Here is a 24,145-nt window from a genome sequence, read left to right as displayed (position 1 = left end):
AAACATTTTTCCTTAAGAATATAATTTAGCAAGTTTTGGGGCTCCTGGGAGGCTCAGTCAGTTAAAGATCCGACTCTTGGTTTCTGCTCAGGTCATGGTCTCACAGTCATGGGATCGAGCCCCGTGTCGGGCTCCATGCTCAGCACAAAGTCTACTTAAGATTCTCTCTCTCTCTCTCTCTCTCTCTCCCTCTCCCCCTCTCTCCTTCTCCCTCTGCCCTCCCCTTGCTCATGTGTGCTTGCTCTTTTCCTCTCTCTCTCAAATAATTTTTTTAAAAAGAATATAAATCCGCAAGTTTTACCCTAAGAAAATAGCTTACAGTCCAGGAGAAATGAAGGCACTCTTGTTCCACTGCTTATTGAATTCTGACTGCTGGGGGCGGGTCCCATCCTCCTCTTATGAAGGTGATATCACCCTTGTGCTCTCCTCCCTCCCAGCCCATCCCTCCTGGTCACCAGCTGGGAGGGCAGTAGTTGTCTTAAGGATCCTTCCCTGGAGAGGGTGCTGACCCCATGCTGCCCTGGGACAGCCCACTCTTGGGACCGGAGTCCTTTTCTCCTTGAAACTGCAGTTGAAGGGGGGTATGTCCTTCAGATGGCTCTGCCCTAGACCTCAGGAATCACAGTAACCACCCCATGGTCCTGCCTTTCCTCCGCAGGTGGCTGGGCATAGGCCTACAGTACCAATTGCAGTGATGGGTGGTTCTTCAGAGAAGCTTCAGAATCTCTTCATGAGGTACAACTAGAGAAACATTTCCCCTGATGGACTGGGGACACATTAGTACAAAGCATTATGAGAAGTAATTTCTACTAGATATTAAACGGTTGTGCAAACTCTAAGGATTAAAACAATGCGGTCCTGGCTCTTTCCTCAGCAGACAGATGATGGGGGCAGAGGACCTCTGAGACAGACCTCACTGCACAGGACAACTCCCCCTAGGACTGCTGTCAGTAGGGATGGCTTAGCGTCATTCATGATTGCGGACGGGGGTGTGCTAAATGGAAATAAACAAATACGTCCTTTGACAGATACTGAAATGAATTTCAGACGGGTTAGAGTTCAGCGTAACACATCAGACAGTAGAAAAACGCGAAGTAGAGGTGAAGATTAATTTGTCTCTGGTAGGTGAAGAGTATGTTACTCATCAAACCTGTTAAAAAGAATCCAAAGGGAAGGACTTTTAAAATGTTTCACTGCATAAAACTATAAAAGGATCTTATTTGTAAAATGAAAACCACAAACAAATGCTAAGGGCAAGTGGCAAATTGGGAAATTGCAAACAATAGGGCAGAAAATTATACAATCCTCAATATATTAAGAACCCAGTGGAAACATAAGGACATTAAAGCTCTTAAGATGAAAAGAAATATATAGTAAAACAACACACATTTTCCCCCCGGGTCTCATTGGCAGGATTGCTTTTTAATGAAATGCCATCTGTTGATGAGGACCCACGAAATTCTTCTACAGTCCTGGTGAGGGATGGGCAGTACTTTTCTGTAGGATAACCCTAAGAATTCTATTTATGTTTTCAGATGTCTTTGTGAGTTGATTTTACCTTGCAATTTTAAAGCAATTTTCTGTTGTTGCTTTTTAAGATTAAGGTCATCTATTTCCTGTCGTTTTCAGTCAGTGACATTTTTTTGGAAACCGTGGACTTCAGCAAAAATGGATTTTTCCCTCTTGCCTGGGGTTTTCCATTGTAATGCTACCCATCCTATTGGTGGAGGCCGCGCTGGGCGGTTCTGATGGTCCCCGCAGCGTCCACGGGTGTGTGTGGGCAGTCTGCTGCCACTCACTGGCAAGGACCCAGCGCGTGTCACATTCTCCTTGGCATCAGATGGCATTTAATGTCCAGGAATTCCTCGCTTACTCTTCCTCTTCTGGCAGTTCTGTCTCATCTTTTATTAGTTCTGGCTCAGGGGAAGTCGAGGAAGGTCCTGTGGACGTTACTCCAAATGTCATCCTTTTCTCAAAAAAGGTCAGATAAACGACTGGCACTCACCCTGGGTTTGTTTTCCTTTGGTGAATGTTAGGCCTGTTTATTGCCCCAGTGAGTAAAATCTCCTGAGATCCCAAACAAAGAAAAAAATAAATTGAAATGTTAATATGGGTCTGGAAAAAATTCAGACTCTGAAATCTGGGCAATTATTATATTGCTTGTCTAAGCTTTCTTTCAACAAAATGAAAGATGGACCAATAACATGGAATTCGAAATATGAACATTTTTATGACAAAACAAGCATGCTACATTTTAGCCTGCTTAGGGTTCTGAGACTGGCATTTGCTCTCTCTGTTAAACAGGGACATTAATGGGGGGTTTCCAAGAGCCAGACTAATCCCCCCCCATTCCTGCTCCTAACCCCTGACCCTGTGTTGTCAGATCTGAAGGAACATCAGAAACTAACCATTTCTCATCCTGCAAGCTGACGTTCTATGATGCACTGTCTTGATCCAGCTGAAATCCCCTCAGTGGGAACCCCCCACTTTGAGAGGCTCAGGTACTGACCACCTTATAGAATAGGAAGAGGCAGATGAGAGGGCATGAGTCACAACAGGTATTACTGTTATTGTGAGGCTGGCTTGGAGCTTTCAGGGAAGGGGGGTAAGTAACCTGGATGGGATTCATGCTGAGTATTTGCCTTTGTTTTTACATTTCATTTGTTAATTACCATCCCAGAAACTTGTTAAAAAAAAAAAAAAAAAACTCAGCTGTGTCGGTTGTAAAACTTGTATAGCTATGCATAACCTTCAGAGTTAGGATATAGAACATTCCCATCTTCCCCCAAATCTCCCTCATGTTAGCCATTTATAGTGATCTCCTGATTCCCTCTTCCTACCCCTGACAACCATTCTCTAGCACTATAGTTTTGTCATTTCATCAGTGTCGAATAGACCCATACAGGGTAGAGGTGACCCTTTGAGGCTGGCTTCTCTCACTCAGCATAATGCCTTTGAGGCTGATCTGTTACTGAAGGTATTAATGGTGTTCCTTTCTGCTGCTGCGTCGTATTCTGTTACATAGCTACACCACAGTGGATCCTCCCATTGAAGGAGATGGGTTTTTACAGCTTTTGGATTTCACAAATAATGTTGCTCTGAAAATTTGTGTGCAGGCATTTGCCACACTGGTTGCATCCTATAAGAAAGATTTGATGCAATCAGTGAGAACCCAGGAGAGGGAAAGAAAATGTCTTTTAGGACAGAAATTTCTCCCTGGGAGAGATGCTTGTGAAGATTGACGTGTCACCAGTCCTGGCAAGACGAGGTCTGAGAGAAAGCAGGAAGGGGGGGCGGGTCATGAGTGTCATCTGAAAGTGAAGGCGTCAGGAGATGTTTGCCTCACAGACTTCTCGGGGGTAGCTGCCACCTTTGCCAGAAGGAGGCAGTTTAGCCGTGAGGTGTCAGGGTAGAACTGGGAGGACAGGACCCAGGGAGTGGTGGGGGCATGGCACATTTGCTGAGCACGTTAGAGAATCAGCTGAAAATAGGTGAATGTGTTTCTAGGATGGAGAGTCCTCTTCCCCTGCAACTGGAGAAAAGCACCTGTATTTGTTGGTGGCAAAAGGCCATCTCCCCTGCAGCTACACATGGAAGGGGGTGTACGTGGGCTTGGCTCCAGCCCAAATTTTCATGGTGGAAATGACAGATGACCTCTTAATACCCTGGCTTTTGGACCTATTATTGAGCAAGTCTCCCTGAGTCTGTTCAGTTCTTTGAACCTAATGGTTTAATTAATAGAAACTCCCCCCTGCCCATCATGGTTGGGCTTGCTAAGGCAATGGGAATTAGGTCCTGGAATTTAACCCCCTGGAAACTTTGGTAAGAACTGCAGTTGACTCTCAGCAGGGAAAAGAGGAAAGAAAAAGCAAAGGGAAAGAAGAGGTGAGGAGGCCCCTCTGTGGCTCATCGTGGCCCCCACACAGTTGAGTAGGAAGTTTTAAATCCAACACTAAATGTCAACTCACCTAGGTTCCTCAAATGGAGAATTTGGCAGAGGCCCCAGTCAGGGCACCTCCATTCACCAGCCCTGCCCTGGCTTTGGGGTCCCGTTTTCTTTTCCTCATCTTTCAACAGGTTCAAGGATTTTCACTAAAACCAGAAGATGGATTGTTCTGATGATAAGATTCTTTGAAAGGCTGCATACTTGTTCGCTTCGGTCAGGAGCCAGGGACCACTCAGGGGACTGTTGTCCGCTAATGCAGAGATGCTGCTTTACCTGGCACCTGCAGGCTCTGGCGTGTTCTTTTGCACTTGGCCCCTTAGGGGTGAGCACCTGTTTATTACGGAGTCTGACTGGTTCACAGCCTCCTGTTCTGGGTCCTTGCTGGTGGCCCCTGAATAATTAAGTTATCCCATCCCTGTTATTTTTCACTCCTTTCTGATCTCAATAGCAATAAGTTGTGTCCTCTTTGTTCAGCATTGAAAGGAAAAAGCCATTATTTGGGTTATGAATAGACATTCTTTCCAATTATTAATAGCCCCCAAATAGAAGCATTGGAAAAGTTGGTGCTGTGAATGTTCTTAAGACAGTGTTGGTCTCTTCTCTTCCGAGTTCAGAATAATTTTGAAATCTATATGTAGGGCTTTTGGAAGTACAAAGGCAATGAAATAGGGAGTAAAGACCTGTGTTTGGAATTCCAGGCCAGAATAATTTGTGCAAAAGCATGAGTGTGTGAGAGGCGAGGCTTCTGCCCCAGGTCTGCAGGAACTTCTTGTTCCCTCAGGCAAACCCCTTCACTCCCCAGGCCTCATCTCCCCGACTCAGGAGATAAGGGCTTGCAGTAAATCACCTCGAGGGTCCCTCCAGTTCTGAGCAGAAGCCCTGTCTGAGAGATCAACCTTCTTTTAAGAGACACAGAATTCAAAGAGAAGTCAGCTTTTCTCACACCTTGGGTTATCTTTTTGTCTCTTGGTTGCTGCTTTGAAATTTCTCACGTTTTCCTAAATTTCATAGACCCAGGGGAAGGCCTACCAAATTGAAAGAAAAAAGAATCATTACATTGTTACAACTTCAGCTGTTTGGTAGACTGATCCTAACAGGAGTTTCTAATCACTGAGCATGTTAGTTTTCTATTGCCATGTAACAAATTACCACAAATTTAGCAGCTTAAAACAACACAGTTTCCATGGGACAGGCTCCAGGCACTGCCTAGCTGGGTCCTCTGCTCAGAGGCTCACAAAGCTGTAGTCAAGGTGTCGACCAGGACTGGAATCTGGTCTGAGGCTTGGGATCCTCTTCCAAGCTTTTGTGTTTGTTGGCAGAGCTCATTTCCTTGCAGCTGGAGAACTCATGGTGGCTTGCTGCTTCTTTGGGGCCCACAGGAGAATCTCTCTCCTAGTCTCTGAGCTCTGGAAATGCCTAAACCTGCTTTTAAATGGCCCACCTGATTAGGTCTGGCCCACCAAGGATAATCTTCCCTGTGATTAACTCAAAATCAGCTGATTTGGGTCTTGAATATCTGTAAAATCCCTTCACCTTTGCCATGTGATGTAATTCAATGATGGGAGTGTCCTGCTTAGACTCAAGGGGAAGGGATTATACAGAACCTCTATACCAGGGGTGGGCTCTTGGGGTGCATTCTGCTTACCACACTAAAGGAGTTTTTCTCCAATGATCTGGTCATCTGTCTTGGTTTGTCCCATATAGTTATAATCCTGGCCACCGGCCACCCTGCAAAAAAATGCTTTGAGATCCTTGAGACAGTTCCCTAAAACATGTTCGTGTCCTGTTCTTTCTTCAGACTCTGTCGGGATTGCCAGACCAAGACAGCTTCTACGATGTGGTGGACTGCCTGGAAGAACTGGGCATTGCGGCCGTGTCCCAGCGGCACTTGAACAAGAAAGGGACCGACCTGGACTTGGTGGAGCAACTGAACATTTACGAGGTAACAGCAGGTACTTTCTTGATGGCATCGTGTAGCTTGTCAGAGGCTGAGGTGAACACATTCGAGACGGGTGGTTCTGAGTGTGGGGTAGCAGCGTCCACAACACCTGGGAGTTTACAAAACATGGGTTCTGGGCTACCCCCTCCCCAGACCTCCTGAATCAGAAACTCTGAGAGTGGGCACAGCAGTCTGCGTGCTGCAAGCTGCAAGCCTCCAGGCGCTCCTGGTGCTCACTCAAAGGCGAGAACCCCTGCTGGAGGAGACACTTGGTTGTTTGCTTACTGTTCAAGATACCACACAGCTTCTCCCTTTCCTTTGCGGTCTCTTTTGCCTCGGTGTTTTATTTGCTGTTTAATGCCGTTGTAAGGAAATAATTAAAATTTTAAAATATTAGCCTAGATTTTACCGTGCATTTTTACTTTATGTAATGTCAGTTTAAAGTGCAAATATAAGAGCATTTAACTTCTACGCAGAATCCTATGCCATTTCCAGTTCCTAGCTCCTACAGGCCTGTGTATTTTGTCCCTGCCAGAACAGTGGAAACACCATACAAGATGGACTCTATTGTTACTTCACTTCTTGCTATGTGTTCATTCTGTTAACACTCTACCTTCAATTGACTGATGAGTAAGGGAGGGCTGAAAGGAAAAGGAACTGTGGGCTGCCTTATCTTTCCAGCTTTTCTATGTCATTTCAGCATAAGTGGTTGACTAGTACAGCAGAGTAACCCAGGTAAGAAAGGATATGCTAGGACCCTTGGGTTGCCATCTCTGTGCATTCAAAGCCAGTTTTGGTTTGCATGGAAGGCGTCTTGGGCTCCAGGGCTGTCCATGCCTCTGCTTAGTTACAAGGGAACACACTTACCTTGTACTCATTTTGATTCTTACCGAACTCCCGTCTACTGTGCATCCATCAGCCCTCTTCTAATGTGTGCAAGGATTGGCACATATGCATATTGCATCTACTTCCCCTACTCATGCACATGCTCCATTGTCCCATTGGACTGCACTTATAAAACATAAGTTTAGGGGCACCTGGGTGGCTCAGTCAGATAGGCGTCCTACTCTTGATTTCGGCTCAGGTTGTGATCTCAGGGTCATGAGATCAAGCCCCATGTTGGGCTCTGCACTCAGTATGGAGTTTACTTGTCCCCCTCTCTCTGCTCCTTCCCTCGCTTGCTCGCTCTCGCTCTCTCTAAAAAAAATAAATGAAAAAAACCCCCACAAATTTAAAGATAAAATTAATAAGAATTTCAAGCTGGCCAAAGAGTATTAAAGCAAGCACAGAGCAGTGTGAGCATGGAGCCCTGCACATCACAACCCATGGCACATCCATGAAGGCGGCCTTGATTGGGTTACACATCATGGCTTTGTGGCCTTGTTCACTTGAGTTCAAACTGTTACCTGTGGGTTAGTTTTAAGTCAAATGCCCCCTTATTAAAGTTACTTATCTGATGTGACTCTTGTCTGGACTCTGAAGGTTAGAGCACATTTTATGAGTAGCAAATCACATTCTTTATTGCTGATCCTCACTGTCCCAGTTTCCTTCCACGGCCAGAAGGGGGCAGAATCTGGAGCTCTGATTCCACTTGGGTGTATGACTAAATGGGAAAGCTTATTACTTTAGACACATGCTTACACATCATAGTGGTGTGAACTAGGCTATCCTTGAGGATGTTGTCCAGAATGTACTCATCATCCCAAAAAGAAACCCCATACCTGTTAGCAGACACTTCCCATTTCTCCCTGCCCTGCATACTACATACCCCCAAAACACTAATCTAATCTCGCTATGGATTTGCCTTTTCTAGACATTTCCTATAAATGGGACCATACAACATGTGACTTTTGTGACTATCTGTCACTTAACATGTTTTCAGGGTTCATCCATGTTTTAAGCATGTATCTACTTTGTTCCTTTTTGTGCTAATGTTCCATTGATAACACAACATTTTGTTTATCTTTTCATCACTGGATGGGCTTTTGGGTTATTTCCATTTTTGGGGGCGGCTATGAATAATGCAGCTGTGAACATTTGTGTACAAGTTTCTGTGTGGACATATACTTTCAGTTCTCTTGGCTATATATCTAACAGTAAAATTGCTGGTCATATGGTAACTTGATGTGTAGCTCTTTGAGGGACTGCCAGACTATTTTCCACAGAGGCTGTACCTTTTTATTTTCCTACCAACAGTGTAATGAGGGTTCCAGTTTCTCTTTATCTTCCTCAGCATTTATTATTGTCCTTGTTTAAAAATTATAGCCATCCCAGTGGGTGTGAGGTGGTACACATTTTGGTCATGATTTGCATTTCCCCAGTGACTAATAATGTTGAGCCTCTTTCCATGTGCCTATTGGCAATTTTTCTTTTTTTTTCTTTTTTTTTGTGGAGAAATGTCTGTTGAGATCCTTTGCCCATTTTTAGATTGGATTGTTTTGTTACTCTTGAGTTGTAAGAATTCTTTATATATTCTGGATACTAGATCCTTATCAAATATAAATTTTAATATATTTTTCCCAGTATTATTCCACTTCTGACCTAACTGATCAGTCTTATTCACAGTGATATATATTTTTAATCTTTCCTTTTTCCGCTTATAAAAATGATATGTACTTATTGAGGAATATGTAAGTGTAAGAGGAAAAAAAAATCACCCATGATTTATTACTAACCACGGTTAACATTGTGGTCCATTTTTCTAGCCTTTTTTGTATATATAGGTGTATGTTCTTAACTATGGAGATAATTGTCTATATACAGTGTTGTGTACTGAATCTTTATTGGTAAATATGTTGGAGCCATTTTTTTATCATTAAATCTTCAAAAACTTAATTTTATTAGGAACACAATATTCTGTATGCATGTACCATAATACATATAGCCAAACTCCTTTTTTTTCAGATTTGGATTATTTCCAAACTTTTTGCAATTAGAAATGCTGTTATGATGGACAGCTTTATTCATAGATTTTTTGTGCATGGCTAGAGTCCTTGGAGGGATATTTTCCAGTTAAGAGGCTCCATTGTGATTTTACTGGGTAGAAGTGGAGATACTGATGTGTAATTCACTATTTGCTATAAGTCATTGTTATAAAAAGTGACAGTTGAGGGACAGAACAGAATTATCTTTCTATGGAGGGATCAGAAGAAACTGAACCAGAGATACTTGTTATCAGAGCTTAAAGCTTCCCATAGCCCCACCCAGCAGGCCAACTCTTGGTGTCCCTGCTCTGGGCATCTTCTCCAGCTGAGCCTCAGTTTCCCCAGTTATCTGCTCTGCATTTTGTGTTTCATTATCACTGGCAAGTGACATTGGGAAGTCAATGGATGGTGGAGGAGTATATTCTTACAGCTCCTAAATGAGAGGTTAATATAAGAATACTAGATGGAGAAGGAAGGAGCTAAAGACAGTTCACTTACATGAAGGTGGAAGGTGGATTTTTTCCCAGTACAGATACCTTTTTACCTTAGCCCCTTCCCCGCCAATCAGAACTCCCATCTCTGAGACTCTCTGCTCAACCAACGGGTTACACGAATACAAGTTTGGATTCTATGTAGTCAAGGTATATTAGAAGACTGCATAATGCAGGTGAATTTCCCATTAGTGAGCCAACTGGGAGAGAATTTTGAGAAGTGGCCTGGATACCTACCCCAGGAAACTTCCTGTTTCAGGCTGTACCTTCCCTTCAGCCTGCCTGACTCTCAAGCTACCTCCCCATCTCTCTCTTCCCCTTTACGTCGGCCTTTTCAAAAGTTGTTCTGTATTCACCATCTTCCTTTTATCCAATTGCATTTGCTTCATACCTTTAGTATCAAGGTCACATCATTCACAAATACAGCATCTGTGTGTTATTTAAAGAATAATAAAACAAATTCTTTACCTGTTGTGATGGTTAATTTTAGGTGTCAACTTGACTGGGCCACAAGGTGCTCAGATAATTGGTCAAAAATTATTCTAAGTGTGTCTGTGAGGGGGTTTCTGGATGAGATGAAGATTTGAGTTGGGAGACTGAGTAAGGAAGATTGCCCTTGCAGTGTGGGCAGGCCTTATCCAGTCTGTTGAAGGCCTGAGTAGAACAAATTCTCTCTGCCTGATGGTAATGAGCTGGGACAGAGGTTGCCCACTACCTTTGAACTCCACCTGAGCCTAACCCCATTGGTTCTCAGGCCTTTGGACTGCAGATCTTGGATCTTGTTAGCCTTCACAATCATTAGAGACAATTCTTTATAGTAAATCTCCATGCATATCCTATTTATTCAGTTTCTCTGGAGAATCCTGACTGATACCCTCATGAATTTAAGAATTAGGACATTACCAGGAACTCAGAAGTGTCCTTCGTAGCCCTCCCTGGTGTCATCCCACTAACCCCCAGCACTGTTCCTTTCTTTATACTTTTACCTGAAAATCACTTATTCTGTGAGCTAACACAAAGGATCAGATTATCAAATCAGTTGACAAATCAGACATCTTGTTATCTAGCTGTGCTAATCTAGTTATGCTAATAATTTCAAGAATACAGACTATAGAGGTGCAGAGGGAACAGGGAAGGGTCTGTCTTAGGTCTTGTCTTCATGCATCAGACGTGTGCTCTCTGGCCCAGAAGAGGCGAGGTCTCCAAGTGGGGATCACAGGTCCCCTTTCCCAGTGAGTAGTATTCCATTATGAGACATCTCTACTACATAGCTCAGAGAGTCGTGGCTCACGAGCCCATAAATCTACATTTATTTACTACAGGTAATCCTCAGCCAGGCGATCCCTAGCCAGTCCTATCCTGGTAAGGGCATTCCAGAAACAAGAGCTCTCATTTTAGCAAATATCATTAGGCTATTTATTAGGTGGTCTGGTTATTGGCATCCTTAACAAAAGATGAGAAAGAGTCACTTGCCTTTTTTCTTTCTCCAGAGGCATTGCTCTGTAAAAGGAGTGAAGAGGTCAAAGCCCAGCTATTTTAACTCCTTCCTCCTAGTCTGTATCCCTAAACAACATACTGTTTAATTATGTCTGCTCTCAAACTTTTTATAAAAGGGATATATATCATTTGTACCCTTTTATAGTTTTCTCATTTGCTTATTTTTTTTAAACCTACCCATGTCGGGGCACCTGGGTGGCTCAGTTGGTTAAGTGTCGGACTCTTAATCTCAGCTCAGGTCATGATCTCAGGGTCGTGAGCCCAAGCCCTGTGCTGGGCTCCATGCTGGGCATGGAGCCTACTTAAAAAAACAAAAAACCTACCCACGTTATTGTGTGGCATTCTCATTTATTCATTTTCACTGCTGGTGAATGTATGACTATTTACCCGCTGTTCTGGTAATGGATGTTGGTTGGTTTGTGGTATTGTTGCCATGACAAACAGTGTTGCCATGAGTGTTCTTGTACTTTCCTTTTTGTGTGTGTATGCCATACTTTTTATGTTTAAGTATCAGTTTTATTCTTGCTTTATAAAATTATTTAGAAATTTGTCTCCTCTCTGATGATTTGATAGAATTCCTCTAGGGAATTGTGTGGACCTGTGTGAGGAGGAGAAGGAGTGAGAGAGAAAGAGAGAGAGAGAGAGTGTGTGTGTGTGTGTGTGTGTGTGTGTGTGTGTGTGTGTGTGCATGCGCGCGCATGCAGAGGGCAGGAGGAAATCTTTGGTAACTCTTTTCTGGGATCAATTTCGCTAAATTATATTTTACTAGGAAATCATTAATTTCTTTTGGATTTTAAATGGATTAGCAAAGAGATGTATAAATAATCTCCTATGAATGTTTTTGATTTCCTCTGTTTCAGTAGATATTTTCCCTTTGATAGTTCATAATTTTTGTAATTCTAGATAAACAAGTAGTTTGTCATTTTGTTGGGGTTTTTTAAGTAATAATTTTGACTTAGGTATGATTTGCACTGCTTTTCTGTTTGTAACTCAATACTTTTTATTTTTAAAGATTTATTTATTTATTTTGAAAGAGCGAGAGAGAGAGAATGCAGGGAGGAGAGGCAGAGGGAGAAAGAGAATCTCAAGCAGACTCCCCACTGAATGTGGCCTGGAGCCTGACACAGGCCTCAGTCTCACAACCCTGAGATCACAATCCGAGCCAAAACCAAGAGTTAGACGCTCAACCTATTGAGCTACCCAGGTGCCCCTCAATACTTGTTTTTAAAATTGAGGTATAGTTGACATACAATATCCTATTAGGTGTACATCATAATGATTCAATAGTTTTATACATTATGAAATGATTCCAGGATAAGTCTAATTATCTGTCACTGTACAAAGTTATTACAGTATTATTGACGATATTCCCTATGCTGTACATTACATCTCCATGACTTATTTAATTTATAACTGGAAGTTTGTACCTCTTAATCCCATCCCCTTCATCTATTTCCCCTGCCCTCTGAGCCCATCCCTACTCTGGTAACAGCTTGTTTCTTGTATCGATGTGTCTGTTTTGTTGGTTTGTTTTGTTTTTTACATTCCACATATAAGTGAAATAATATGGTATTTGTCTTTCTCTATTGGACTTATTTCATTTAGCATTATAACCTCTCGGTCTATCCATGTTGTTGCAAATGGCAAGATTTCATTCTGTTTTATGGTTGAGTAATATTCCATTGTGTATATATACCACATCTTTATCCATTCATCTGTCAGTGGACACTCAGGTTGCTTCCATATTTTGGCTATTATAAATAAAACTGCAATAAACATAGGGGTGCATATACCTCTTTTGAATTGGTGTTTTCATTTTCTTTGGAGAAATACCCAGAAGTGGGATTGCTGGGTCATATGGTAGTTTTATTTTTAAATTTTTGAGGAATCTCTGTACTGTTTTCCAGAGTGCACCAATTTCCATTCCCACCAACAGTGCACAAGGGTTCCCATTTTCCCACATCCTCACCAACACATGTTATTTCTTGTCTTTTTGATAACAGCTGATCCTGACCAGTGTAAGGTGATATCTCAGTGTGGTTTTGATATGTTTCCCTGATGATTCGTGATGTTGAGCATTTTTCATGTGTCTGCTGGCCATCTGTATGTTTTCTTTGGAAAAATGTCTAAGTCCTCTCCTCATTTTTTAATTGGGTTGTTCGGGAAGTTTTGGAGGTTCTTTATATAGTTTGGATATTAACCCCTTATTGGATGTATGATTTGCAAATATCTTCTCCCATTCAGTAGGTTGCCTTTTTTTTTTGCTTTGTTGGTGGTTTCCTTCACTGTACAAAAAGCTTTTTAGTTTGATGTAATCCCATTTGTTTATGTTTGCTTTTGTTAACCTTGCCTGAGGAGACTGGTCCAAAAAGATACTGCTGAGGTTGATGTCAAAGAACTTATTTTGCCTGTTTTCTTCTAAGAATTTTGTGGTTTCGGGTCTTACATTCAAGTTTTTACTCCATTTTGAATTTATTTTTGTGTATGGTAGTAGAAGGTGGTCCAGTTTCATTTTTTTTTTGCATGTAGCTCTCCAGTTTTCCCATCACCATTTATTGAGGAGCCTGTCTTTTCTCCATTGTATATTCTTGCCTCCTTTGTCAGAGATTTATTGGTCACATAGGCATGGGTTTATTTCTGTTGTATTCTATTGATCTATGTATCTGTGTTTGTGCCAGTATCATACTGTTTTGATTACTGTATCTTTGTAGTATAGTTTGAAATCAGGGAGCGTGATAACTCCAGCTTTGTTTCTCTTTCTTTTTTTTTTTTTAATCTGCCAGAACTTCCCTAGGCATACATCATAACAGACACTCTGGTAACTCTGTCAGCCCCCTCCCAATTATAGCTGTGGCTTACAATTCCACACAATCTCAGATTCTCCTTGAGCTGACAACCTCTGGCTTCAAGCTCCCATTGTGTACCTTTCCATTTCTGACTCATGGTTTCTCTGATGCTATAACCCAGAAGTGGAGGTTGGGGAATTATTGCTCTGAGAACCGTCCTTCAACAATGAAGTTTGGAAACCGGAGGAGAAATACCCCCATTCCAGCTTTGTTTTTCTTTCTCAAGATTGCTTTGGTTATTTGGGGTCTTCTGTGGTTCCATACAAATTTTAGGATTATTAGTTCAACTTTAGTGAAAATGCCATTGGTATTTTGATGGAGATTGCATTGAATTTGTAGATTACTTTGGGTAGTAGGGACATTTTAACAGTATTCTTCCAGTCCAGTAGCATGGTATATCTTTCCATTTATTTGTGTCATCTTCAATTTCTTTCATCAGTGTTTTATAGTTTTTAGAACATAGGTTTTTCACCTCAATGGTTAGATTTAATCCTAGGTATTTTTTTGAATGCAATTGTAAATAGGGTTGTTACCTAATTTTTCTTTCTGATAGCTCATTATTAGTAGATAGAAACATAACCAATTTCTGTTTGTTAATTTTATATGCTGTAACTTTACTGAATTCACTTATTAGTTCTAATCATTTTTTTTTTTTTTTTGGTGGAGTCTTGAGGGCTTTATATAGTATCATGTCATCTACAAACAGTGATACTTTTACTTCTTCTTTTTCAGTTTGGATGCCTTTTATTTCTTTTACTTGCCTAATTGCTGTGGCTAGGACTCCAAATACTATATTGATTAAAAGTGATGAGAGTTGGTATCCTTGTCTATTCCTGATCTTAGAGGAAAAGTTTTCAGTTTTCACCATTGAGTGTGATGTTAGCTTTGGGTTTGTCATATATGGCCTTTATTATGTTGAGGTATTTCCTTCTATACCCACCTTTTTGAGAGTTTTCACTATAAATGGATATTGAATTTTGTCACATGCTTTTTCTGTACCTGTTGAGATGATCATATGATTTTTATCCTTTGTTAATGTGATGTATGATGTTGATTGATTTGTGGATGTTAAACCATCCTTGCATTCCTGGAATAAATCCCCCTTGATGATGGTGTATGATTTTTTTAATGTATTGTTGAATTTGGTTTGCTAATATTTTGTTGAGGATTTTTGCAGCAATGTTCATTGGGGATATTAGCCTGTAGTGTGTGTGTGTGTGTGTGTGTGTGTGTGTGTGTGTTGTCTTCTTTATCTGGTTTTGGCATCAGGGTAATGCTGGCCTCAAAATGGGTTTGGAGGTGTTCCTTCCTCTTCAATTTTTCATCTTTATAATTTTCTTCTTTAACTTTCTTTCAGTTTACTTTGTCATTCTTTTTCTAGCTTTTGAGTTGGTTATTTTATTCATTTCTTTACTTTTTTAACCATCCTCATGTTCCTAGACTATAACCCACTTGGTGATGATGTATTCTTTCTTAAAATATGTTGTTGGAATTCTGTTTATTACTAACTTATTTAGGATTTGTACAAAAGTATTCTTAAGTGTAAGATTGGCTTCCCCCTCATCCTCCCTCCACCTCTTCTCTTCCTCTCCTTTTTGTATGCCATCTTTATCAGCTTGGGCATCACTGTTTTGTTAGCATTTTGAAAGAATGCTGCTAGTGTTCATGAGATGACTCTTGTGTGTTGCTTCTGTGTTTCTGGTGGCGAAGTGTACGAATGGCTCCAGGACATCTCTCTGATCATTCCTCCTCAGGGTCCTTCCCTGGATCCTTTTCTGACCTCCCTTTCAGTGTTGGGGTTTCCTTACCAGACCTCCTCTCTCAGTCTGTGTGGCCTGTTCTGATTTACCCAGTGAGTTCAGCAGCTTTTGAGGCTGGTGGCTCATATTTGACCTTGAGCTTTTGCCAAGGCCCATGGCTGCCTGCTTCTCTGCCTGCTTCTCTTCTTGTGTTACGTTCATTCATGGGGGCCTATTATATATCATATACTTTGCTGGGGCTAAAAATACATAGAGAACTTCTGTCTCTGTCCAAGGAACTTTAAAACTGTAGTCTAAGACAAGCAAGTAGCTGATTCCTCCAGCAACTAAATGTAATAGTACAGAGGGACAAAAATGGTGCCTGGGACACACTATGTTGGGCAGAGCTACTTGGAAGCTGCAGATGACATGTAACCAGCCCTAAATGAACTTTATTTTTCTCCCATGAAGAAAATAAAAACACTGTATCATCTGTTCATTTCTCCATTTCTATAAGCAGTAGAGTCTCCCATGTTACAAACCTGGAGCTACCCTAAACCCTTTTTTTTCCTCTGGCCAACCCTCCCCCACATTTAGAAATCTGATAGCTGACAACCTAGCTCTGGTCCTGTTGTTTCTTACCTGGATTATTGTAGTATCTTCTCATTAATTTGTTCCTCTGTGAATTTGTTTATTCAGCACAACTTTATTGAGCACCTACTATGTTCCAGGCACTATTCCAGACCCCAGGACATAGCAGTGAGCTAGACAGACAAGGTCATTGCCTTCAGGGAGTCCACACTCTAATGGGGTGCAGACAGTGACCAAGTACATGAATAAGCTGAGAATCTGAAGCTCCAAACAGGTTTATGAGGAGAGACAGGATGGAGTAGGGGTGAGAAAGTGAGGGCAGGGGCAGGGAAGACCCTTCTGAGAAGATGGCCTAAAGAAAGACAGTGATAGAGGGTGAAGCAGTGGGGGATCTCTGGCTTGACAGGTGTGAAGGGTCAAAAAGAGGTTCATATGACTGGAGGGGTAGGATCTAGGAGATCAGCATGATGTGAGCCTGGAGAGGCTGGCGTCCTGCAGGGGCTACACCCCATGGAGGCCTCTCTATTTTCTCGCCCTGCCTAACTCCCAGCAACTGAAAAAAAGAACCCTCCTGAAAGTCAGATCTGACTATGCCATTCCTCCATTTAAGAGAACAAACTCGAGTAAGCAAATGAGTGAATGAATACCTGAAAAACCTTTTCTGTGGCCAGCAGGATGAAGCCCAAACACCTTGAGTTGGTACAGGGACCTACACGGTTTGTGCCCTTTATGCTTCTGTGGCCTTGTCTCTGGCCACTCCTACAACATCTCTGAAGTTCTCTCCTGTCTCTGGAACATGGAAGGCAGGTCTTTGTGGAGGTGGGCAGGGGGTTTTCCTTTACTCTCTCTTCTTTGCCTAGAGTTCTTCTTCCTATTCTCACAGTTGGCAAATTCCTACTCTTGTAGGAGTCACCATAGATGTCCCCCCATCCACAAGGCCTTCATGGCAAGATAAAAGGAGTTCCTGCTGCTTGTCCCCTGCTCTTTGCTCACAACTTATGAAAGAGAACTCGCTATGACCATACCTCGGACTGAGCAGTCCTCAGGACGTACTTGTCTGTCTGGCTTCCTTTGAGCTGCTACTCTGAGTCATGTCTCATTTCTCTCTTTGCCCCAGGACCCAGCAGTGTGCCTGTCAAGAGTAGACATTCAGTAAGTGCTCGAATGAAGGTCTCTTTTAAATATCACTTGTTTTATGGCTGTATTTGCCAGATGCCAGGTTGAAGGAAGGGCATGATTTAATCAGAATGCAGCTATTTTAAAGGAAAGATGCCTTGAGTATTATCTTAAGGTGACAACTTGATGCTTGAGATACTGGGCAGAGTCAGGGTTTTTATTCCTTTCTGAAAGTGAATGTTTTGAAAAATACTTACTGCCACAGGACAACTAAGTTCAGTATATGCAGGGGCAGCAAGGAGACCTGTAAGCAGAGCCAGGCTTTTCCTCACAAAAGACTATGAATGGTTTCAAATAATTGCAGAGAACTTGGTTGGGCTTCTAGAATTCTTCCTAAAAGTAGAGGATGTCTGGTGACCACATGTCCTGGACTTTTTGGGGACAGGCCCAACTCGATGTAATTTAATTCCATTTCAGAGAAGTGATTTAATTCCTGTTTAATTAAATTCATTTTAATTTTTATAGCTTCATTTGAGTTTTCAAATACATAAATTCACAAAATACGAAATCTTTTGTCAGATTATATGTTCTAATTTTTTATTCTAAAAATGTGGTCCTGGTAATGGAAAAGCATATTAAGGCTGAAGACTTTGGGGGTGAGAGTGTGATAACGTGATTTATTTTAAGAAATATATATTTGATCATTATCCTTATTTCTGGCTCACAGCTCCCCAAACCCTTGAAATTTCCTAAGTGTTGAGGGTGATAAAGGTATATTTTGTTATGTTAGTGAGGTGACTTTTGGAAAGCACTAAGGATGGGGACTGATTGCCAAAGGAGGACCAACTATGTGATTAAGTAGTTGGAATTTTCAGTCCCAATCCCTGACCTCCTGGGACTGGAGGGGCTGGAGGTTGGATCAGCCAGTGGCCAATGACTTAGTCAATCGTGACTACATCATAAAAACCCAAGAGGACAGCTCTTTGGTCCTTTTTGGAGAGCTTCCACTCTTGGGGAAGCAGAATGCTCCCACATTCCACCAAGTTCCATGAAGACAGAAGCTCCTTTGTTTGGGAACTTGCCCTATGTATCTCTTAATCTGGCTGTTGATTTATATTTTTTATCCTATCATTTAATAACCTGGTCAATATAAGTGTTTCCCTGAGTTCTGTGAACCACTACAGCAATTTCATTGAACCTAAGGAGGAGGTTGTTGGGACCTCCAGTCTGGTTGGTCAGAAGCATAGGTAACAGCCTGGAGCTTGTGACTGGCATCTGAATTGGGGTGGGAGGCAGTGGGGGGCAGTCTTGTAAAACTGAACTCATAACTTAGAGTATTTTATGCTAGCTCTGGGGAGATAGTGTCAGAACTGAGTTGAACTGAGTTTAATTCTTAGACACCCTGCTGATGTCCAAGAATTGCTTGACCCCCCAGTGTTGGAATTGTGTCCAGAGACCCTAAAAAAGAGAGGTAGCTATTAATGTTAAGAATAATTAACTAATAGTTCCAGTCTCTTAAAGTCCTTTCATGTCATAGGTGATTTTTAAAATGTGTATCAGTTACTCTTGCTGCATAGTAAGTAAGCCAAAAACAGTGGCCTAACACAGCAATTTTGCTTGTGATTCTGTGGGTCAGACATTTAGGCCTGGTTTAGCTGAGAGTTTCATGCAGCTGCAGTTATCTGGTGGCTTGACTGGGGCTGCATGGTCTAAGATGGCCTCATTTACTTGGTTCGGCATTGGGTGCTGGCTCTTGGCTGGGCTCTGTGTCTTCAGCAGGCTAGCCTGCACTTCTTCACACGGTGGTAGCATTTCCAGAAGGGCCAATCCCAATGTACAGACACTTTTCAAGCCTTGTTTGCAGCATGTTTGCTGATGTCGCGTTGACCAAAGCAAGTCCCATAGAAAATGGGCTCAATGTAGGAGGGGGCTACACAAGAGTGAGGAAACAGGGAGGCATGGTGGTCTGGGAGCCTAGCACTATGACCATCTCCCACAAGCTGCCATTGGTACAGTTGCTTCTTGAAATGGTTCTAGCACAGGCATCGACTTTACCTAAAAGCTGAACCAAGGTGTATAGGTGTGGATGTATATGTATAGGATTAAAAAGAAGGTATGAGATAACAATATGGAAAAAGATGGTATCTATAATGCAAAGATGGCTGCCTATCACAACGTGAGTAGTAATATAATGATATAAACTTGAAAAATGTGGTAGCTTTTGACTTCCATCAAAAATGTTCACATTGTTGGATATTTGATGATACTAAGAAACTATTTTAAGTGGAACAGTGGTATGGTGGTTATGGTTTTTAAAAATCCTTATCTTTTAGGGATATATACTAAAATATTTACAGATGTAATGATATGATCTGGGATTTACTTCACTGTCTGGGGTTGGGGGCGGGGAGTGGAGTATAAATAACACAAGACTGGATGGGGTTGATACTTGTTGGACTATCAGGGATAATAAACACATCGCAGTCTGCATACTCTTTCATACCTCGTGTATGTTTGAAAATTTCCCTAATAAAAGCTTGAAAAGAGTGTCCAGATCCTTCACTGGCCTCAACGATGGATGGAAGCTGTCACATAGCACCCTAAACTGCTTCTAACCGCTTTCCTAGTAAGGTGGGGTTGAGTATGCAAGCATTCAGTGCTGGATTTGGAAACCGCTTGCTCTGCATCTGGGTTTTAGTGTATAAGCAGTGTTCTACATTTAATTAAAATAATTAGAAGATATTTGCTGAGAGACCCCACAAGGAAACACTTGCTCATTAGGGAGATTGTAGAGATTCTCTGGGACATTACTGATCTCATCTTGGGTTTGGTGGAGGACACTCGTTGTGCGTGTAGTGAATTAGATCTGACACCGGAGATTCGGAGTAAGAGGCGTGGTAAGTGCTGTTCTCTCCAGGTCTTTGCTAGCTCTGCATGTTCTTGACTAATTTGTTGTGCCCCCCCAGAATCTGAAGAATTGGGCACTGCCACCGTAGCCTTGCGTGGGAAAGTAAAGCCTCTCTTCCTGTCTTCAGTGGATACTGGTGATTCTACGATTCTTCTTGTAAAAACAAAATCATGAGTGAACACCAGGCCCAAATTTCATGTTATGCAGTTGCTCATTGTGAGGCCCGAGGCTGCCATTGACTCGACTGGGATTCTGTGCTCCGTAACTACCCTTCCCTGCACCCCTGTTTTTTTTAAGAGATAGATGTTTTGCCGAGGCTCTGAACTTTAGAAAGCCCCCATTAAAATTTGTTTTATGGGGTTGCTTTGATAATTTTTCCAGATTTTTCTTTTCACTTAAACTTTGTGATTGTCTCCATCTTCTCTGACAAAAGGCAGTTAAAGTGGGTTTTGCTTTGTGCACACAGGGCCAAAGCTCCTCTCTGAAAGGGGCTGTGAGAGGCAAGCTATTTGATCCTTGGATCTCTGAGGTTAGACCAGGAATTAGAAATATCTGGACTCTACTTTATCCCCTAATCTTATCATTCCAAATGTGTGCTTAATAAGAAGCAGAATCAATACTTCAGGTCAGAATAAGTTCAAATGGTCTAGAATTTTTATATCTACAAATGAAGAAAAAGACAACTGGCTAGAAATATTTCAAAAATACCGTCCTTCATTAGATGTACAGTCATTCTCCAACTTTCCCACAGAATGCCATTTAAATTGTTAATGTTGAGATGATAACTGTGATTAACCAAAAGCATCATTTCTTTCTTCGTTCCTGCAGTGATATTGGAGGGGAGACCACTAGGAAACTGACTTTCCAGTGATATTTTATTTGTATTTTTTTTCCAATTACCTTTTATAACAGTGCTTTTTCTGAACTCTTATCAGTTGTTACCCCAAACCTCCCAAAATTATGTCGGACTAGTAAATTCTGGGAGAACAAATAGTCAAAATATTATTAAATTGTCCCCCTCTATCTGAGGGTGTGTTATAAAATGTATCTGGCACAAAGAGTTTTCACTAAATCGATCTTACCCGAAGGCTGGAGCTGGAGGAAACTGGAGACGGGATGGATAAAGGGAAGTGTACACCCCCGTGCAACAGGCCACCTGTCCCAGGTGTCCATCCCTGAGTGGCCAGCCTGGCCTTGACACGGTCAAGCTCACCTAGTTAGATGACAGGTGCCAAAACTTGGGACACAGGGGACCACTGCTTCTGTACTCACTTGGTTTTCTATAGACAGGTGATATGAAAACCACACTGCATGGTCAGCCAATCTGGGTGTCCATTCTCTCACCCATCAGGACTGAGTTGTGAAATGTGACCAAGGGTACCTGCAGGGCCGGAGAATCGGCACCTCTGGGGATGCAGGACTGTGGAACTCCTCGGTCGCCGAGTCAGAGAGACTGCTGGACCTGGCAGGGACGGGCTGAGGCTTGCCATTTCCATGCGATGGGGGAGTTTGTGGGCATCCTGGGCCCCTTCACCTGATGGCCTGGCTTGGGGAAGGATAGTCCTATTTATTGAGTACCAGCCACGTAAATCATCTTTATAGAAGCTATTCTTACCGCAATCCCACAAATGCAATCCTATTATCCTCCTGGGGCGAGCTAGAGAAAAGGCAAGTAATTAGCTGCAGGTCACACCTGGTTGGTGAGCGGCACAGCCAGCCTGCATGCAGGGTCTGGTCATCGACAGCGTGTGCTTTTCTGACTGTCGTTTTAGCGAGGGCAGGCACCGAAATCACTTACGGAAGCTGGCGACACCGGTGAGCGTCCGCCCCGCCCCCGGCCGAGAAGAGCGGGCATGGGTAAGGAGGGAGCCATCCAGAAGCACAGGCAGATGGTGTCACAACCTAAAATGAGGCAGCCACAGAGCAGGATCCAGGACGGAGCGAGATTAAGGGATGGCAGAGCTGGGCCTCGGGAGAGGGTGCCAACGAGGAGCAGGACTAAAATACCCTCGAGAGGAGGGCAGTGGTATGGGGGTGTGGTGCCAGCTGGCTCAGGTTTCCACGTGAAATCCAAAGTGGCAAAGTGTAAAGCAATTATTCTCCTGCACAAATATGCATTACTTTTAAGAGGAGATTTAAAAAAAAAAAAAAGGAATGTAGAGGTGAAGCCTGTCCCTGGTATATGTTTTTGTGACTGGCATATGCAGGCTCTCTAGTGTCACCTCAGGCTCCACCCCCACCCCGGGGCCCGGGCGGGGGGAGGGGGGTAGCCCCAGAGCCGCAGTGCCAAGCGGAGGCACTGACGTCAGGCTGTCCTTGCTGCCGCACTGGGCCGTGCGGTGACCCGTGGGTGAGGCCGGCTCCGCTCACCTGCTTCTTGTGGCTCTTGCCTCTGACCAGGATCCTTGCCGTGCTCTGTTGGGAAGCAAGCTCAGGAATGATCAGGCACTTGAGGGCTCCCTGCGGCTGGGCTTCAGGACAGACCTCGCCTCCTGGACCAGAGCAGAGCAAGGGGTGGGCCAGGCGAGACGCAGCCCCGGAAGGGACGGTGCTGGGCTCCAGGGTAAAGAGCCTGTCTAATTGCAGAGTACTTCTCAGACCTCCTCAGGATATCTGTTGGCCTTTTCCTACCCATTTGACTGGGAAAATAGACAGTGGCAAGCATCTTTAAGTTTGCAGACTGCACTCTGGCACGCCTGTGGTTGTGAAGATCTTGCAGAGAAGCTGAGTTAGCAGGATGGAAAGAGTGGGAAGTCTCATTAGAGCGAGCGTGAAATGCAGATCACACCTGAGGTCTCTGAGAGCGTGTCAAGTGTGACCTTGCCCTGGGCGCTCTCTGCTTTTCCAGGTGGCGCTGCGGCTGGAGGATGGCGATGAGACGGCAGAGCCGCCCCCCAGCGGGCGCCGGGACCGGAGGAGGGCCAGCGTGTGTTCCGGCGGCGGCGGCGGCGGCGCGGGCGAGCAGCGGGGCCTGGACCGCAGGCGCAGTCGCAGGCACTCGGTGCAGAGCACCTGCAGCCCCCTGTCGGACCCCACCAGTCCGTGCTCCCAGTCGGCTCCCGGCTTCAAGCCCAGCCAAGTCGGAGAGCACTCTGAAAAGTAAGCTTTACCCCAGCCCTTGCGAGGGGCGCTGGGACCCTGGAGAGGTGGGAGGGGTCACAACCCCGCAGGTACCCACCACCGTCCATCCCTTCCCTGCTGGCCACACAGCCTCCCCTGACTGGCTCTCCATCTCTTTTCTACCCTTAAAACACCGCCCCAGAGGCCCTTGGAACGTCCGCAGGCAAGGTGGCCCTGGGGGTAGGCATAGATTTGATCTTTTAACCCCAGGAGCTCTTCTTCACACAATTGTGTTTTTATAGTCACATCTCAGTTAGTATCTGTTCAGAAAATCTGTGCTTTATCAAATGGAAAAGAATCCCAAACACAGACCTTTACCTGGAAACAAATGGTGTGCCATCCTGTAAATATAAGATCGTTAGAGTCTTGAGATACTTGTAGCAATGCATAGTTGAGGGTGATTTTAAATAGAATAAGCCTGTGTGAATTAAATATATAAAATATATAAATATAAACATATATGTACATATACATTATTTTATATTTATAGGAGTAGATAATATATAGATATGTAAATTTCAGTAAATGCTATTGCCATCATTTTTTTAGTCATTTAGCAAACATTTTTATTGAGTATCTGTTATAGGCCAGGACTTTCTGATGCCATGAAGATATAAGGTATGATCTCTGACCTTCTCAAGCTCACATCTGGATTGGGAGAAAGTAAGAATGAAGAAGGTAGATAGGAAAGAATAGAAAGGTTGACAATCTCATGAGAAATTATATATATATACACACAAAGTAATAAATTTTGACAAAATCTGTAGGAACTGAGAAATGGTTCTATAAAGCAGAGGTGCAACAAAATGGATGGCCATGCTGTTCTGGAGTCTGGGTCCACCGGTATCTTCCCAAGTGAATGCTGTCCGTTCACTAGGATGATGGAGCTCTGTGGACCAGTGCATGCCAGCCAGGTCCACCTGGACTGACTGGTACACTGGTTTGCCACTGCATTACCTCCTCCTGCTGGCACATGGAAGCTCTGCTTACATCATTTGGCTGGAGCATTTTCTGTCATCATGGAGATC

At 43.1% G+C, this 24,145-nt stretch overlaps 1 protein-coding gene across 7 annotated transcripts in view; it reads left to right on the top strand.

Annotated features, from left to right (window-relative positions):
* Window positions 1-24,145, top strand: part of FHOD3 (formin homology 2 domain containing 3) — a 445,553-nt gene that overhangs the window by 281,049 nt on the left and 140,359 nt on the right. For all 7 annotated transcript variants that reach the window (XM_036095752.2, XM_036095751.2, XM_036095756.2 and 4 more), the window contains exons 9-10: window positions 5,745-5,888; window positions 22,846-23,096. In XM_036095752.2, coding sequence (XP_035951645.1) covers window positions 5,745-5,888; window positions 22,846-23,096 — 395 coding nt within the window. The remainder of the gene's footprint in view (window positions 1-5,744; window positions 5,889-22,845; window positions 23,097-24,145) is intronic.

This window comes from Halichoerus grypus, chromosome 13 (assembly GCF_964656455.1).
Source record: "Halichoerus grypus chromosome 13, mHalGry1.hap1.1, whole genome shotgun sequence".
Classification (NCBI taxonomy): Eukaryota; Metazoa; Chordata; class Mammalia; order Carnivora; family Phocidae; genus Halichoerus; species Halichoerus grypus.
This window is presented reverse-complemented; position numbering and strand designations above follow the sequence as displayed.